At 34.9% G+C, this 18889-nt stretch overlaps 1 protein-coding gene across 1 annotated transcript; it reads right to left on the bottom strand.

The window, feature by feature from the left end:
* Positions 1 to 850: 850 nt before the first annotated feature.
* Positions 851 to 18173, bottom strand: LRFN5 (leucine rich repeat and fibronectin type III domain containing 5; the record flags this gene model as incomplete). Its single annotated transcript, XM_080924906.1, has 4 exons — positions 851 to 868; positions 6355 to 6398; positions 13589 to 14301; positions 16789 to 18173. The coding sequence occupies 4 exons, from the start codon at positions 18171 to 18173 to the stop codon at positions 851 to 853; spliced, it is 2160 nt and encodes a 719-aa protein (XP_080781032.1).
* Between the last annotated feature and the right edge of the window lie 716 nt (positions 18174 to 18889).

Below are 18889 nucleotides of genomic sequence, written 5' to 3'. Positions count from 1 at the left end.
TTATATTTCTACATATTCTGGTGTTAATACTGATATAAGATCTTTTTTATTTACTCTGAAATTTTGAAATGATGGAGAAAAATTCCCTGATCATGACACATAGGCCTGACAATGTTATTCAATTTTTTACCATTTTCTTTGTTCTTTAAGAAAACCAAAGTCAATCAACATTTCTCCAAACTACTTGCTCTCTGATTGCCCATTGGGAAACAGAGTCCTGAACACTTTGCATCTTACAGGAAATATGCAGCTTTTATAAGCTAATTGAAATAGTTGCACTCCCCTCCTGTAGACATAGGCACAATCATAAAGAAAAATGTACTCCATTATTGATCAATTTGGAATTTCATAAGATATTTTTACCTCGTAGTTATAAAAGGACTTGATTATTAAAACATGTTATCATGTATAATGATTCACACCACCATTTAGTCTTGAAACAAAAGGTATTCCCCAAAATAAGGCAATGTGCAAATTGTGTCATAGTAAAACATTTATTTGTTAAAGTGATATAGATTATTCAAGATTCTACAGTCTGTTAAATCATGGATGGCAATGTAGGATGGATTGATACAGAACTTAATGCCAATGAAGGCATTGTTCTCTTTCCTTTTTTAAAAAAAATACTTGTAGATCAGAAGAAAAAAATTTGGTTTTCAAAGGGGATGGACCATGTTGCGAGGGAACCAGGTGCACTGCATCAGAGACATTGTCACTTTGGCTCCCATGAGCATTTCCTTCTGGGACAAGCAGTTCAACAATCCACTGTTGTGAACTGAAACATTTTCAAATTTTATCCAGTAAAAATATCGGGGGCAACTGTTCGCAGGAGAGAGAGAAGTGGGGCTCTTCATATGGACTCCAGCCTCTGCAATCAAAGAAAGGAAAAGAAGAAAACACAAATCAGTAAGATAGTAGTGTTGAAATTCTAAAGCTGCAGAGCTGAGAAACACAAGCAGAAAAGAACAAAAGGTACAGGTCAGGTACAGACACCTCTATCCATAGGGAAGATGCTATGTGATCATTCCAAAGTTAGAAAATGTGGAAAAATAACCATCAAAAGCAAATCCAAGTACATAAAGCCTTCATATTCATTAGAGTCAAACCTAAATTACAGGCCAGAGTTACCTCTTACTTCATTTTTCCAAACAGCATCTAGGTAAAATTCCTTATATTCATTGATCCATGTCACTTGTTATATATGTTTATATATATATATACCTTTGTTGCTTTGTAGAAAAAAAAAGAATGTCTTCCGTCAGAATTTATTAACATTTCCAAAACTTAGGCAATCCACACTCTTTATATTCTGTAACATTAAAATTTCACGAGACTTCATTGTCCTCTTAACAATTAATATTGTTTATTTTCACTAATTATTTCTTCACTCATAAAACAAACACAGAAAGTATGAATAAGAAGAATTCACAAGCGGCACTGCATGGTTAATTTTAAGATGAATTGGAAAAAAACTAACAAAATCAGTTCCTAAAATTATTTAAAGTTCAAACTTATCATTTACTCCAGGATTGTTTCAAACATCTCAAAGTTGAGAATATTTCTTTAAATTCCAATCTTGACAAAGAAAGAGAGGACAGTGATGTAACCTAGCAGGTAAAGATACAAGATGCTACAAGCCAGAAAGCCTGGTAACCTGATTTTGATTCCTGGACTCCACATGGGCGATTAACTTCTGCAGCTGACTTTTGACAGTCATGAGAATATAATGGCTCATGCATATGAATAAATACACATACACACACATACACACAGCAATATCATGTCTAATGTACATATACAGTCACACAGACAACACACACAGGAAAACTGTGGCTTGTGCACATGTTCAGTCACACAAACACTCAAACACATTAACATGCATGCATGTGAAGAGAATTATTGTAGGAAGCAAAAGCTATCCAGCATCTAATTTATGCACGTCTCACATAGAGAAATTGCTGACTACAGGTAAAATGTTCCTTATAAGAAATGTTTAGCACACACAGTCATATGTTCTGTGTTATATTTTAGTTTGGTTATAACATATGATAGTTGAACATCTAATCATTAAACTCATGTATGTTTCACATCATTTATACAAAAACATGAAGAAATTAGTAATTTCTTTAGAACAACTGTATTCATTGCATATAGTCCATTAATAGATAAGATGTAACAAAAATTTGAATTTAGAATTAACTTATTTCATAATAAAATGTAATAAAGAGGTCAAATTTATAAACAAAACTTATTTTTAGGCTGCTATGAGCTAATATAAACTATGACACAGTCTGTAAATGCATTCACACGCAAACACAGAGAAAGCATACATATTTTTACTGTATTGAGTCTATACATCTTATAAATTATCACGGACAGCATTTTATTATCAGTGTACAGAAATCTCCTAACTTTTGTATACAAGGCCTCTTTCTAACATATTAATACAAGGCATCTTTTGCTTTAATGAGTTATTTTTAAAGGATACAAATTTGTTAACTATACAAATTGCCCTAGTTATTATCATAAAACTTATGCAGCGTTCTTAAGTCATCATTGAGTAATTGGATTTTGTGACATTATCCCATAATAATTTTATATAATTTAAATACTTTTGGATCTGTGTATACCATATTTATTCAGAACTTAGGTCCTTAAAGGTAAAAACAATCAAAACAAAACAAACAATGAAGAACTTAATAAGGCATTTTGTGAAATGAAATTCTGTTTCAAAAACTCTTTGTGATAAAATTCTCCTTAATAAATGCTTCAGTATGTAAGCCCTGAGTTGGCCTGTGGGTATGATTCTGTGCTCAAAGGCCACTGTCTGCTCAGGGGCACTTCATTCACACACAAAAGAGCACTTACATTCAAAAGAGATATGTAAGAAAGAGCTGGGGCCGCAGTTTTCTCAGAAGGGCATTGACCTTGACCATGTGGGAATGATAGACTTGAAATAGCTAAAATAACTTAAATGTTCCAAGAATACTTATAAATAAGTCATTCAATACCCTAAAATCTTATATATGAATGGAATGAAAACTGAATAATGAGTAAATAATTTTAATACTGATTTAATTTTTTTCCTTTTGTGTGTAAATTTTCTTGGTAATGATTATAAAAAATAAAAAATTCAAAACTGCAAATAAAATATTTTTATGACATTAAAGAATTTGTTTTATTTCTTACAAATATTTTAAAAGTCACCACCTATTCCACTCCTGGGCATATACCGAAAAGATGCTCCAACATCTAAGAAGGACACATGCACCACCATATTCATAGCAGTCTTATTTATAATACCCAGAAGCTTGAAAGAGCCCAGATGTCCTTCAACAGAGGAATGGATACAGAACTGTGGTACATTTACACAATGGAGGACTACTCAGCTATTAGAAACAATGACTTCATAAAATTCTTAGGCAAATGGATGGAACTAGAAGCTATTATCCTGAGTGAGGTAACCCAGACAGGAAAGAACACTCATGGTATGCACTCACTGATAAGTGGATACTAGCCTAAAAAGCTGGAATACTCAAGAAACAATTCACAGAACTTATGAATCTCAAAAAGAATAAAGGCTAGAATGAGTGCCTCAGTATTTCTTAGAAGAGAGAACAAAACACTCACTGGAGAAAATACAGGGACAAATGCAGGAGTAGGGATTGAAGAAAATATCATCCAAAGACTGCCTGACCATATGCAGCCACTAAGCCCAATTATTCTTGCTGATGGCAACAAGTGCTTAATGGTAGGAACCTTATATGAATGCCTCCTCAGAGGTTCTGCTAGAGCCAGACTGATACAGATAGAGATGATTGTAGCTAACCATCAGACTAAACATTGGGACCCCAATAAAGGAGCTAGAGAAAGGACTGAAGGAGCAGAAAAGGTCTGCAACCCCATGGGAAGAACAACACTATCAACCAACCAAACCCTCCACAACTCCCATGGACTAAAACACCATCCAATGAGTACACATGCAGAGACCCATGGCTCCAGTTGCATAAATAGCAGAGAAGAGCATTGTCTGGCATCAATGAGAGGAGAGGCCTTTAGTCTACTGAAGGTTCATTTTCCCAGTGGAGGGGAAAGCCATAACATAGAGGTGAGAAAAGGTGATTGGGAGAGGGAGCACATTCAAGGAAACAAGAGGGAGGAGTGGGAGTGGGAGAATAATTGGATAACATTTAAAATATAAATACAGATAATATTCAATAAAAATAATTACACATAGATACCAAAAGTGAAATTTAAATAGCAACATATTTTATCTTTTTTCATTCACTCAAAGAAAAACATAAAGTACATGATACTATAGATTCCTATATTTATGCGGTTGTAGGTAGTGGCTGACACATATTTATAATTTGTTTTAATCACGTTCAAACTTTCTATAAATAACACTAAATTGGGTGTGATGAAAATTCATTTTTTATAATTTTATGAATCTATCAAATTGAGAGAATTTTATTTTTGTAGCAGTCCAGAGATTCTTCAAAGTAAGGACAAAGGTGAACTCTAAATTCCACTTCAAATGACAAAACAGAACAGTCACAGTGATTAGTAATGCCCTTGAAATGTGTTTGGAAATTTGTACTTGGCAATTTGAATCTGTCTTGGGTATTCACTCTTCTGCTTCTATCTGCCCAATAACATTGAACATGACTTTGGAATGCTTCTGGTACTGCAATAACCCGCCCCTAATTTCTTACTAAAGTTACCCTAAGGCTCAGATCAGCAGGATGCTCAAAATAAAAATAATATAGACTTTTAACATGAGAAAAAGACAAAAAGTTAAATAGAAAAGGGGGAAGAACAGAGAAGAAAGAAAGGAAGAACCAGAGAACTAATGGAAAGAGATGGAGAACTGAGGGAAAGATAAGAGGCAAGGCATCCTTTGCAAGCCAGTCTGACTGTTACACTTGGACTTGCTGAGCTTCTAGGTTTCTACCTAGCCATCTATCCCTTGAGAAACTCAAGGATGCATACTCATGTGTGTCTTTATGTCTCTGGGTTACCCACAGCAAAACATCAGGGAGATCTTGGGAAGATTTGCAAAAGAGTTCTGGAAACAAGTGAGCAAGCTTCAGGGGATCAAGAGTACCACAAGAAAAGCTAGAGTCACCTAACCTGGGCCCATATGTCTCCCAGAGACTGAACCACCAACCAAAGAGCAGGCAGAGGCTGGGCCTTTACCCTCTATACATTTGTAGCTAATGTACAGCTTGGTCTTCATGTAGGTCTCCTAACAAGTGGAGCAGAGCCCGTCTCAGTTTCTATCACTTGCCATTGGAACCCTTCCCTCTACCTGAACTGCTGGCTTGGGCCTCAGTAGAGATGGTTTACCTAATCCTGCCAGAACTAGATATCCCAGCATAGAGTGGTAGCCTAGGGAGACTCTGCTTCTCTGAGGAGAAGGGGAAGGAACAATAGAGGGAGAGAATTGTGAGGGTGGGATTGGGGGGAGATAGGAGAGGGGACCGTGAGCTGAATGCAAACTGAATAAAAAATAGATTATTGGGGAAAAAAAGGAACTCAAGAATGGTGTCAGGAAAGAAAGGATACAAAAAACTGTTTGCTCATGTTTAGAAATAGAACTTACAACTAAATATTATGATACTCTGAGAGAATTAAGATTTGTTAGTATTACAGTAAGGGGTTAAAATTACCTTTGATATTGAAAATATGCAGGTTGTTTTTCAAAATTTTAAAAGACACCCCCTTTTTTGAAACCTCAAAAAAGTTACCTAAACTTCCAGCTGTTTGGACAGATTGCTTCAGTGCCCCTCCACTCTCTAAGCACACATTCTGATTCAATTAAAATAAAGAAATCAAAATCTCCCTTAAAATAAGATAAAAAAATAAGAAAGAAACAAACTCCAGAAGAGTAACTGATGGCTGACAGAAACAATGCCTCCATGAAGGCTCATTCGACCTTCACTTGATTCATTTTGCATAGCAGTGTAAAGGAGTATCATTTTAATCAGGAAAATGTTCTCTCAACCCACAGTAGGACAGGGATGAAAGGCATGGCTGAAGATGTCCTGACCAAGAGGTGTCAGGCATGGGTCAGTATATTCACACAAAGGTATCTATGTGTGCACAAGGTACAAAAGTGATTAATATCAGCAATGACTGCAAGAGTTGCTTCAGGGTTACACTAATGGCAGGATTCAAACTACCTTTATCTCAGCAACATTCACTTTCATCAGCAGTTGGTCCAGACACCTAATTGATTTAATAGACAACCTCAAATCAAGGCACTAGCCTGTCGGCAATTAGATTTTCATTTACATTCAGTAGAAAATCCCTGTGGGTTTTGAAGTAAATAACTATTAGTAAGCTTCTCACCTGTGTTTCCTGAACATTCTGGTCAACATTCGTCAGCAAAGCATCTGGGAAGGAGATTTTCAAGGTCATAATTAGTTCTTTACTTGTTTTGTTTTTTTAAGATCAGCTCATAACATCCTACTCATTATTGCTGAACTGAACAATCACGTGTACAACAATTAGCTTTGTTATATTATACATTTTAAAGCTATTTGATATATTTACAAGTATAACTTTAATATATATATATATATATATATATATATATATATATATATATATATATATATATATATATATATATATCTCCTAATGTAGGATCAGTGTATTTCAATGAGACAGTCTGGTTTCTATTTCTATTCATCCCAGAATGAACATTTCAAATGCAGAGCTACCCATGAAAAACACAGAAGCTACAGAGGTCTAAGTAGACAAAAGAGTTCATACATACTTACCACAGAGATATACAAAACAGTACTAACCATCAGCTAATATCTAGTCTTCAACTACTCTTATGTCATCCATTTATAAGTAAAAGAGTACATATTAGATCCTACATACAGTTTTATCCATATATGCTATTTATCTATAACTGTTCAATATCATAATACAACCCTGGCTGGACATATTACATTCCTTTAAAAAATATGTTCATATGAAAATACTATTAATTATTTCAAAATGAAAGAAGTTAAGTGTCTTTGGTGATAGTTGCCATATTTTATAAAATATGTTAGGAAAAGTTGAAATATTGATCTGTTTTTATATATAAACTTATTGAGCACAAATATTTATTTGACATTACAATAGACCCTATAGGTTAGGATTTTCATAAACGTTATAGAGAGAAAATAGAGAATTTGATTATGGTTGAATCAAACTGCATTTCATAATTTCAATAAATTCTAATATTTTGGTAATCATTTAACTGTATGATATGGAGCAAAATCATATCAATTATATAATGCATGTGTTAAAGGAGGTAAGAAGCTTAACCACACCCAAAACAGTACATTTAAAAATCACAGGTTTATGACTGAAACAGCTGAACACACCCATAACAATTACTCTCCACTTCATTAGTTATGATGACTAGTACGTTTTAATAACATTTCAAATGCATTTGTATCATCACCATGAGATAATGTAATGCTTTAATACACTTCTAGTTATACACTGGTAATGTCTGTTACATTTGTAATGAAGCCACATTACTAGGGTGGCTGAATCATGGAAACATATTAATAAAACGTTTTGTGTACATTTTTGTTCTTCTAAAAGCAGACATTTCCTGTGGAAAACAATGAAAAAATACAAAACTCATAGAACTTATAAAATTATAACTGAGGGAGCTTTCTTGTTCACGTGTTTTGGCTATGGGTCTAGAATTGGGACATTCTGGAAATGGTCATTAAAAGTGACATAAAAATCTTGTTGATTTTGAGGTTTTCTCTTTCTTTTATGAATTTTGATATTACCTTTTATTTTAGAACTGTATTTTTTTTGTTTTATGTATACATTTATACACATGAGGGAAATTATGTATACCATACACATTGAGGACACTAATGAAGTCCAAAGAGACACTGGGTCCCCAGTCCTCAGTAACTGAAATCACAGGTAATAAACCACCATGCAGGTACTAGAAAGTGAAACCAGGTCCTCTGCAACAACAATAAGTTCAATTAAGCACTTAGCTGTATCTCCAGCTTAATTGCCTCCTTAATTACATGTTTCATACTCATAAAAGACATCCAAAACTATTTTTCACTTAAATTATAATGTATGTAATTATTATTACGATGATCATTATCATTATTATCAATATTACTTAAAAATTAATATAAGCTACTAGGAAGAAAAGTGTCATACTTCGCCATCCAACCCACAGCTCTACTGAAGTCTTTACACCAAACATTTTTCAGGCTCACAGAAAGTATGCAATGCTAAGGGCTGCTCTCATGACAGTGAACAGCTAAGGAAAAGAACTGTCCTCTGTGTGGCTTGAATGCCCATAAATAACTTAGCGTTATATAGAGCACTTGTAAATCACTGAGGCTGAAAAAAAAAAAAAAAGTAAAAGAAAAACCAACTAACTCTTGTTTGTTGCCTTCTTTGAAATAGTTAAAAATTTCATTTTTAAGACAAATACATCATTTTTTATGTGTATAGAAGTTTTAAGAATATGCATTTTAAAGAATTTTTTTTTAAATTTATACCTGATACTAAGCAAAAAGAGGATACTAAAATTTAGGAAATGGGAAATAATTAATTAATAAAAATTATTATCTGTTTAATTTCTAAGTAAAGCTTATACTTCTGCAATTGAATCAAATAAAACCAAATAAAATTATGTTGATGGCAATCACTTTAGGAGTGCTTCAAACTAAAGAGGGAAATAGGCTATATTAAAGTTTTGAATGAGAATTTTTTCAAAGAAAATACAAATATTTTACTGAATATATTTGTGTGAAAATAGGTAACAGGATGTTTCAAAACTATATTCTAAAACTTTGTTAAACTATATCTTAGAAGTAGGTAAAATAAATTGGTTTAATGTATTAGCTAGTGAGACCTCTTTGATTTCTTTAATTTTGGAAAATATTCTATAAGAAATAAACTAGATGGTTTCATGGTTACTGAGTTCCACATATAATTCACACATTTTTATCCATCATATTTACATATTAATCAAGTTGTACTTCCCAAATAGAATTGTCATCAAAACCACCTGCTCTTTCCTGAGAAAACTCTGATGGCTATATACCCCTATATGACACAACATAAAATATTATATAGTATTCAAAGATATAGATTCAAAGAACAAATATTCAAAAAGAATCAAAGTATTTCAGAGAGAGATATGTAATGTTTTATCTAAACACTGAGTTAGTAATTTTTAAAAGCACTTTAATGACAAACACATCATTCACTTTCTTTGTTTGTTTCTCACCAGCTGATAATGTTTCAGGCCTAAAATTAAAGTCAAATAATGAAGTAAAAGTATATAACAATAATATATCTATTCTACCTCTAGTAAAAAACAATAAAGAAGACCACATATATATATTGCAGGTTAAGTAAAGAATATACTACATGACATAAACTTAATTAGTCAGAACCATACATAATTGTAATTAAATACCTCTATTGCAAGAACTACTCATGCATTCATCTATCAATTTATACATTCAGTCAACTATTCATTGTTTCTATATCAGACATTATAGTAAATAACATTTTCTCCATAAGCAAAACTGCAATCATATGATTGTATCTTATACACATGAACATCAGATGACTTTCTGGATATGCTAGTTTTTGTTGATCTCTTGAAATCTAAAGTTTCCCAAAAATAAAATCAGTCTTGGATGCTTATATTTAAGATAAAATGATCCAAGTATTTGGTAAATATACTCTAAGAGTTATAATGAAAATAATAAAACAATAATTATTTAATGATTTTAGTCAAATTTCGAATTGTTCAACACTAAGGATTTTCAAATGTCTACAAGAAATAAAATATCCTCAATCTATATTTCTAAATATGTTGATGACATAGAGTTGAGAAGAGGGTTAATATTCAATATAAAGGAAAAACTCAAGAATTGACACCCTTCAGAATGATCACAATATAAAATACCTTGGTGTGATCCTAACCAAGCAAGTGAAGGATCTGTGAAGACTTCAGGTCTATGAAGAAGAAAATTGAAGATCTCAGAAGATAGAAAGATCTCCTATGCTCATGGATTGGAAGGATCAACATAGAAAAAATGGCCATCTTGACAAAAGCAATCGACAGATTCAATGAAATCCCCATCAAAGTTCAAACTCAATTCTTCATAGAGTTAAAAAGAGCAATTTGCAAATTTCTTTAGAATAACAAAAAACACAGGATAGCAAAAACTATTCTCAAAAAGAAAAGAACATGCCAACAGAATCACCATCACTGAACTCAAGCTGTATTAAAGATCAATAGTGATTAAAAACTGCATGGTATTGGTACACAGATAGGCAAGTAGATTAATGGAAGAGAACTGAAGACCCAGAAATGAACCCACACACCTATGGCCACTTGATATTTAACAAAGGAGCTAAAGACATTCAATGGAAAAAGGACAGCCTCTTCAAAAAATGGTGCTGGTTCAACTGGCAGTCAGCATGCAAAAGAATACAAATCAATCTTTTCTTGTCTCCTTGTACAAAGCTCAAGTGCAAGTGGATCAAAGACCTTCACAGAAAATCACATACACTGAATGTAATAGAACATAAAGTGAGGAAGAGCTTAGAACACATAGGCACAGGGAAAATTTTCCTCAACAGGACACCAATGGCTCATGCTCTAAGAGCAAGATAAAACAAATGGGACCTCATGAAATTTCAAAGTTTCTGTAAGGCAAAGGACACTCTCCAAAGGACAAAATGACAACCAATAGATTGGGATAAGGTTTTTATTAATCCTACATCTGATAGAGGGTTAGTATCCAATATATACAAAGATTTCAAGAAGCTAGAGTCTAGAAAATCAAATAATACTCTTAAAAATGTGTTACAGAGCTAAACAAAGAAATCTCAACTGAGAAATACTGAATAGGTGAGAAGCTCCTAAAGAAATAATCAACATCCCTAGTCATCAGGGAAATGCAAATCAAAACAACCCTGAGGTTTTACCCCAAAACAGTCAGAATGACTAAGATCAGAAGCTCAGATGACAACAAATGCTGACAAGGATGTGGAAAAAGAGAAACACTCCTCCATTGTTGTTGGGAATGCAAGCTCTGGAAATCAGTCTGGCAGTTCCTCAGAAAACTGGACACAGTACAACCTTAGGACACAGCTTTAGCACTTCTGCACATAGATACCTAAAAGATGCTCCAAGATATAACAAGGACACATGCTCCACTATCTTTATAGCAGCCATAACAGAGGAATTAATACAGAAATTGTGGTACATTTACACAATAGAGTAGTACTCAACTATTAAAAACAATGACTTTATAAAATTTCTATGCAAATTGTGGGAAATAATAGTTATCATCCTGAGTGAGGTAACCCAATTACAAAAGAACACATATGGTATGCAGTCACTGATAACAAATACTAACCCAAAAAGCTTGATTACCCAAGAAACAATCCACAGACGTTAATAAACTCAAAAAGAAGAAAGGCCAGAATGTGGATGCCTTAGTCCTTCTTTGAAGGAAGAAAAAAACATTCATGGGAGGAAATAAGGGACAAACAGAGGAAGAGAAATTGAAGAAAATATTTTCTGGAGACTGCCTCACCTGGGGATCCATCCCATATGCAGCCAGTGAAATCAAGCACTCTGTCTGATGCTAAGAAGTGCTACTGGCAAGAGCCTGATATTGATGCTTCTTCAGTGGCTCTGCCAGAGCCATACTGATACAGATGAAGATGATTGCAGAACAGAACAGGGGACCCCAACAAAGGAGCTAGACAAAGAACTGAACAAGCTGAAAGGGTCTGCAACCCCATGGGAAGAACAACATTATCAACCATCCAAAGCTTCCACATCTCCCAGGGACGAAAATATCATCCAATGAGTACACATTGAGAGACCCATGGCCCTGGTTGCATATGTAGCAGAGAATAGCATTCTCTGTCTTCAATGGGAGAGAAGACCTTTGGTTCTGTGACGGCTTGTTTTTCTAGTTTTGGATAATGTTAAAGTGTTGAGGTGAGAGAAGGTGTTTGGGAAGGGGAGCACCTTCATGGAAGCAAGGGTAGTCGGAGAGGGGACTGGATTGGGGAGAAAGGTAATTATAGTTGATGTGTAAATACAGAGAATATTCAATAAAAATTAAAAAATAAAACCATGCACATCATTTAATAACTCCCTAAAGATATATATCTATGGATCATTACTTCATTGAATTTTCAAGAATGTTTGTTCCAAGAAACATACAAATAGTTTTACATTGATCATAAAAATAATGCATAACCTCTACAGTGCATATGTCTACATTTACCACAGGCTTTTGTTTTGAAAAAATGCATTTACATTAAAAGACAAGTATTCAGCAGCAAAATTATACCAAATAAGAGGAAAAAGTCAGTCTGGTTAATTAGTAATGATTTTTACTATTTGTTAATGGGATGGATCGTCCTTTAGAAGTTTTTTATTTTCTTGGTGATAAAAGCAAACACCTGCTTGAAACAGGCTTACATTTTTATCTGATTCTTTTTCTTGTATTAAAAAAATATGACATACATTCATTCAACAGCAGAGTTGTACTTGAAATAAATGTGATCACCTTTATATTTCTATGGCCTAGCATATATGGTAATTATAGAACATATTTTCTTTTATTTTATCTTCTACTTAAGAATCTGGTTTATGAAAAAAAAAAAAGCGCTTTGACCAATTTTGGCACCTGAACCAAGACTGTTCTTTAGAAGGTTACCTACTTTAGCCTGAGAATGCTTAAATTGAATAATAAATTAAAATATTAACTTGTTCTTTACAACATAATTGCTGCTGAAATAATACAGTGCCGTCATTGAAAAATCTCAATTATTCATAAACAGTTATATTTGAATTACAAACATCTAATTTTTATGGTTGGATTTTACATAAAAAATTGTTATTTATTTCATGTGGATGGGGTTGGAGCTAGAACTGCTGTTAGGGGACAATTTGTGGAAGTTCATCTTCTCTTTCCATTATTGGTTCCCATTCACTAAGTCAAGCTTGTCTGGTTCGGTGCCTTTACCGACTGAGAAATCTCTTGACCCTGTGACCATAGTTAAAAGTATATATGACTTACAGTAAAAGGGCTTGTATATTAGCCTTAGGTTAGTAGAAGGCACTGTTGCATTCTCTCACTCTCCCAGGTTTTCCATTTTATTTATGTAGCTTTCATGCATGTACCTGAAGGTACCATATCTTCCTTAGAAATATTCTAAAGACCTGAAGTGAATGTACCAGACACAGGAGGAGAATTTCAAATTTCAATTTCCTGTGTGAATTTTTGTTGTGATTTCTCAAAAGGAAAACAAATAGATTACACAAAGGTTGCCTATACACACTACACATTTAAAACAGTTACTTTTCCATAGCAAACATCAGAAACGCAGTGCTGAGTCCACATTGCATTCATAGACATGCTTCCCTTAAGAGAGAGCTCCCATGACTTCTGTGAATTACCATAGTGATAATATTCCTTTAAACTTCCACTGAGAGAGTGCCTGTGTCTGGCTCTAGCTCCCTCAACAGGCACAGAGAGAAACTTACTTGGCTTGGTATGTGCTCTTTGAGATGTGGGCCCCTCTGTAACAGAATCAGGAGGGCAGCTAGCTAACTGCAAGGCAGTTGAGTTGTTCCTGTTAGTGTTTTGGGACTCAACATTTGTGACAGCTTCACTCTGCGGCTCAGCACTTGGCTTCGTGCCAGTCTTTCGTTTCTGCTTTTGAGACACAGGCGCACTTGAAGTCCAGGTAGGAGGCAAAGCAGAGGTAGTGGTAGAAGAGTCCTGACTGGAACATGTGTCTGAAGACTGCATCGCATTGTCACTGGCAACTTTACAGCACTGGGCATTCTCTTCATGGCCCATGGCTTGTTTGGACATGGACTGGGGCAGCGTGACACTGCAGCCTTGCATCTGGGCCCCATTAGTCTGAGAATAAACGTTGCTAACCTTGGTGACCTTGTGTTGCCCATTATTGTTACAAACCTTATACCGGATCATGAGTATGATGATGAAAACCAACACAGATGCAACAATGATTCCACCAATGATAATAATCATGGTGCCACCTAAAAACTGGGACTGCATAAAGTGGCATCGGACATAATCCTGTTCCGTAGTAAACTGGATGCAACCCACGACTCTTGTGGCAGTGAGGGAAGTGATTCCATCATCATATATGGCCAAGACACACAAGTCATACATAGTTCCAGAAGCCAGATTATTGACCAGAAATGTTTTGCTCGTAGGAGGTATCATTCTGAAGGACAATGAAAAATGTGTTAGTATTAACAACAAAACAACACATATATGCGAAGTCATTGTGGCTTTAGCTCTGGCTCCTTCAATACACATTAAGATAAGCACATTTATAGCAGATATGAAATGTGAAGATGTGAATTGATCTTATATTTACCCGGATAGAAGTGCTAAAAGCTCATTGTTACAGTCCACATTATATTAATGGTGCCTGCACTATGCCTTGACAAGCTTACTAATTACAATGCCTGGCAAAGCAGAACTCCTAATAAAAGCCACTGCTAAAAATCATTTATGACAAATTGCTTTCGAAAGGTGTGACTGTGACATTATCTGACTACTAAACAAACCCATTTAGCACTTACAACACCTCTATGGCTGAAAGGCAATTTGAAGAGAGAGAAAACACTGACAACCACATCAGCAAGCAGAATGGAACTGTGATTCGGAGCATTTGCCTTCCAAATCAGTAATAAGCTGCTATGGAATAAGGCTTGCTAAGACTATCTTTAATAACGTCTACTATTGCAGGGATGAACAGATTTTATTTACACACATCATGGTTCATTATTCATCATTCTCCCTTAGTTTACAGTATGTCTTAATGAGTCCAATGTGCATGTATGAACAAGAGCCAGGACACAAGAAGCAAAGCATTTGGTAAGAGTGCAAATTCACTGAACCAGCATGTGCGGGTGAGAAGCTCCATCAAGGCACTGTTTGGGGTTTAGAAAAATTGCTGGGTCCATTCCACAGAAATAATTTTCTGTGTTTCTTTACATAGCTAACTTGTTTTGTAAGATGTAACCAAATACAATTTAAAGTAAAATTAATTTGGAAGTAAACAGTGAAACTATAATTTTTCCTGAAAAAGAATTATAGACATTTCAAACTATGGTAAATCTAAAATGGGATACATACCACACAGTGTTCTCTGAATGCACCAGGCAGTTTACAAGAGCACGTGTTTATAACCAAAACCGATGGTGCCCATCACTGAGTGTACTGTAAACGTTGGATATCAGTGTATAAACCTTATAAAATGCCATGCAATGGCTACTGATGTTTTAAAGATGACAACCACCATGGTCAGAAATTTAGCGATATTCTCCACAAAGAATTTATTTCTTTGGGTTCTTGCCAGCAGTGTGTGGTTTATTACAGAGTTAACACTTATAATGTATAGGCAATACAGGAAAGTCTAGGGAGGCCACATTGACGAGCAGTGGAATATCATCTGTGGAGAGTGTGCAGAGCGTGTGAGACAGGAGTAAACTTCACTTCGCTAATACTCATGTTTCATAGTGTGCCACCACATCCTTCTACTGATGACAGGGATAATAGAAACCACTTAGCCTAATTGTTCTCTTTTTAAGGATGAGGAAATTAAGACTCAGTCAGGTAGAACCTGGTACAGAATTGATGATATAGCTAGCTAAGGTTCTTTTTAAAATTTTTCTTACTAGTCTAAATTTATTTTAAGAAATTAATCTTTCTTCCATACATGAACGTAAAACTGGTTACTTTCAAGTATTTAGCTTTTGTACATGAGAACTAAACTGATCTAAAAGCTATACTTTCAAAACTGTGATATTACATCATTTTTAGGAGTAATAATAAACAATATGTAAAATTATATGGAATAAAAATTGTGAATTTCCAACTGGAATTTAGACAAGATGTGACTATAAATCAATGAGGCTGAACTTTAGAAAAACATACCAGAAATTCATTAGCAGATGCAAGTTCTTCATCATTGTCCTGTCTCTGTAGCTGCGGACAAAACTCCAGTGATACTTTCACTGCTCAAAATATGATGTTCAGCCTCTTTGGAAGTATCTTAAGAACCCATGCACACAAAACAGCATACATGCACATAACTCAATCACTCAAAGAATCAGTCTCATTACTTTATAGTTACATCGTATTTTTTATGAAAAGTGGCAATACCCATTTGATCACCCACCTTATTCATAAGACTTGACTCCAAAAGGCTTGTTTCCAAAATTGAAACTCACCCTCAAAAGACGAAGATTTGCCACCACTGAGGATATCAAATTAGTATGCCGAAGGTTCTAAAGATAACTCCAAAACTGCTTTGAGCAATGGCAGCATCATTGGGTTAATGGGATAGCCTCCCAACGTGACTTCCTTGAAGGAAAGAACACTCATGTGGATGCGTAAATTCTGGTATGTTTTTGAAATTTTAAAATAAATCTTTCTTGTATAATAGTCACATCCCTCATATGAGGTTAAAAAGTCATAGTATTAAATATAAATGCATACTATTTTAAAACAATGTCATTCAAACTACTTCCCCATATATACTCATCACTTCATATATTATGTTATCCTCTATAAGGTTGGATTGTTACATTTATAGCACAGGGTATCAGTGTCAATTTAGAAACAATATAAAGTAATAGTGTTGTATACACCCAGCACTATAATGGTCAGCAAAGATCCATTATGGCTGAATTTTTCTTACCTGTAAACAAGAGTGTCATCATAAGTACCATTGTATTGGATTTGAAACATACGGATTCCAGGAATATTCCTTTGAAAATTAAATTTAAGTAATGCCGTTGACGAAGTTGCTTCTGCCACCACAATCTTATCTTGACTCATTTTTGTATCACCATTACTACTGCTAGCATTAGAACCTGACTTAGTGGATGTAGAGATATCTGAAGAACCAGGATCAGGCTCATGGATATGATTGGTGCTGTTTAGTAGGTGAGGGAGTTTAATTATGTGAAGATCCACAGTTTGTGTTGCTTCCCCTGCAGGATTGGAAGCAATACAGGTAAAAGCTCCTGTATCTTTTACAGTTGTAATAAGGATGTCAAGTGTTCCATTATCATACACCAGAGATCGTGTTGCATTTGAAATCAGCTTTCCTTCAGGAGAAATCCAATGAATGGCAGGTTCAGGGTCTCCTCTAGCTTTGCACCTCAGTGTTGCCCTTTGGCCCTCCAAGACTCTCATCTCATGGGTATGACGAGTTATGAGCGGAGGCTCACACAAAAACTCTTCCTCAGGAATTGACCAAAAATAACGACCAGTTAAAAGTGCAGGAGAAGCACAGGTTTCAAGGTCATCTTCTCTGGACAATCGCCTCAGCCACAACAACTCACAATTGCAGTGCAAGGGGTTTCCACCAAAACTCAATGCGAAAGTCGATGGGCTTATGATTCCTGAGGTGGCCAGCACCTGTGCTCGCTGAAAGAGAGGGTCGGGAGGCAGCTTTTGCAGTTTATTTGATGTTACATCTAGCCGAGTCATCTTGTGCAAGTGGGAGAAAGTTCCCTTAGGAATGTTGTCAATCATGTTGTGATCCAAACTAAGGGTGTGCAAGCTCACCATCTTCTCTACAGCATCCCAGGGTATAGTTTCTAGATTGTTATAGGATAGGTCCAGCTCCTCAAGGGCAAAAACATCGTCGAAAGCTGTGGAAGAAATTAAAGTCAGCTGATTGTTGTTCAGTATCAAATGGTGGAGATTGGAAAGCCCACTGAACATATCATTTGTAATCTTAGTCAATCTGTTGCTATTCAAATGCAATGCTCTCAAATTTCGTAGATCAGCAAAAGCATGGGGTGTAATAAAACTTATTGTATTCCTGGATAGAGTCAGGTCCACCAAGCTGGTCATATTGGCAAAATCTTTTCTTTTGATATTTGTAACAAAATTGTCTGCCAGCCGTAGTTCCACAGTTCTTCTGTCGATGTTTGGTGGAACAAATAGAAGCCCTTTCTTGGCACAAAGGGTTGCAAGATTGGGAGACAAAATCTGACAGACACAACGCTTTGGGCAGATCTGGGCTCGCACAGCTATGCCAAGGAGAAACAGGTAAAAAAGGAATTTTTCCATTGTAGATCAGGATTAAGAGCCTGCAAAAAAAGATATAAAGAAGAGTTTAAGATCCAAATCTTTTATATTTCATATCTGTACTAGAGTATTTTATATAAAAACAACACAGAAACAGTAGTATTTATTTATCAAATGAGTATTAATATACTTTCTCGAGTATCTGTTTTGGACAATAAGAAAGAATAATTCAACTCTTCACAGAATGTAATATTAATTGAAATAAATTATAAAAGTCTTACTTTCAATCTCTGAACCAAGAGCCATTCTAAAATATGTCGAATGTACCTCAAGCAACTTAAATACACTCACACACAAATACACACACACACACACACACACACACACACACACACACACACACACACACACACACACATTAGACTTGTACCTGAAATTGGAAAGTTAGGATTTCAGAAAAGAAAAAAAGACATTTAATTTAAGACAACTCTTTATACAACTGAGTTCTAAACACTGTGGGCATATTTTCTTGCTTAACAGCTACAGAAGTAGGAGTTCATTATTTGCTACAGAATTCCTTGTAACTAGGAGTTGAAAGCTATATTGTTGAACTCTCACATTCTGACTCCAATCCAATTCAGAATCTTATTTATATGCAATTATATACATATACATTTACACATACACACATACACATATATATGTATTCTTATTTGAATAAGATCCAGCATACATACATATATACATACATACATATA

Source organism: Micromys minutus (assembly GCF_963924665.1).
Source record: "Micromys minutus genome assembly, chromosome: 1".
NCBI lineage: Eukaryota > Metazoa > Chordata > Mammalia > Rodentia > Muridae > Micromys > Micromys minutus.
This window is presented reverse-complemented; position numbering and strand designations above follow the sequence as displayed.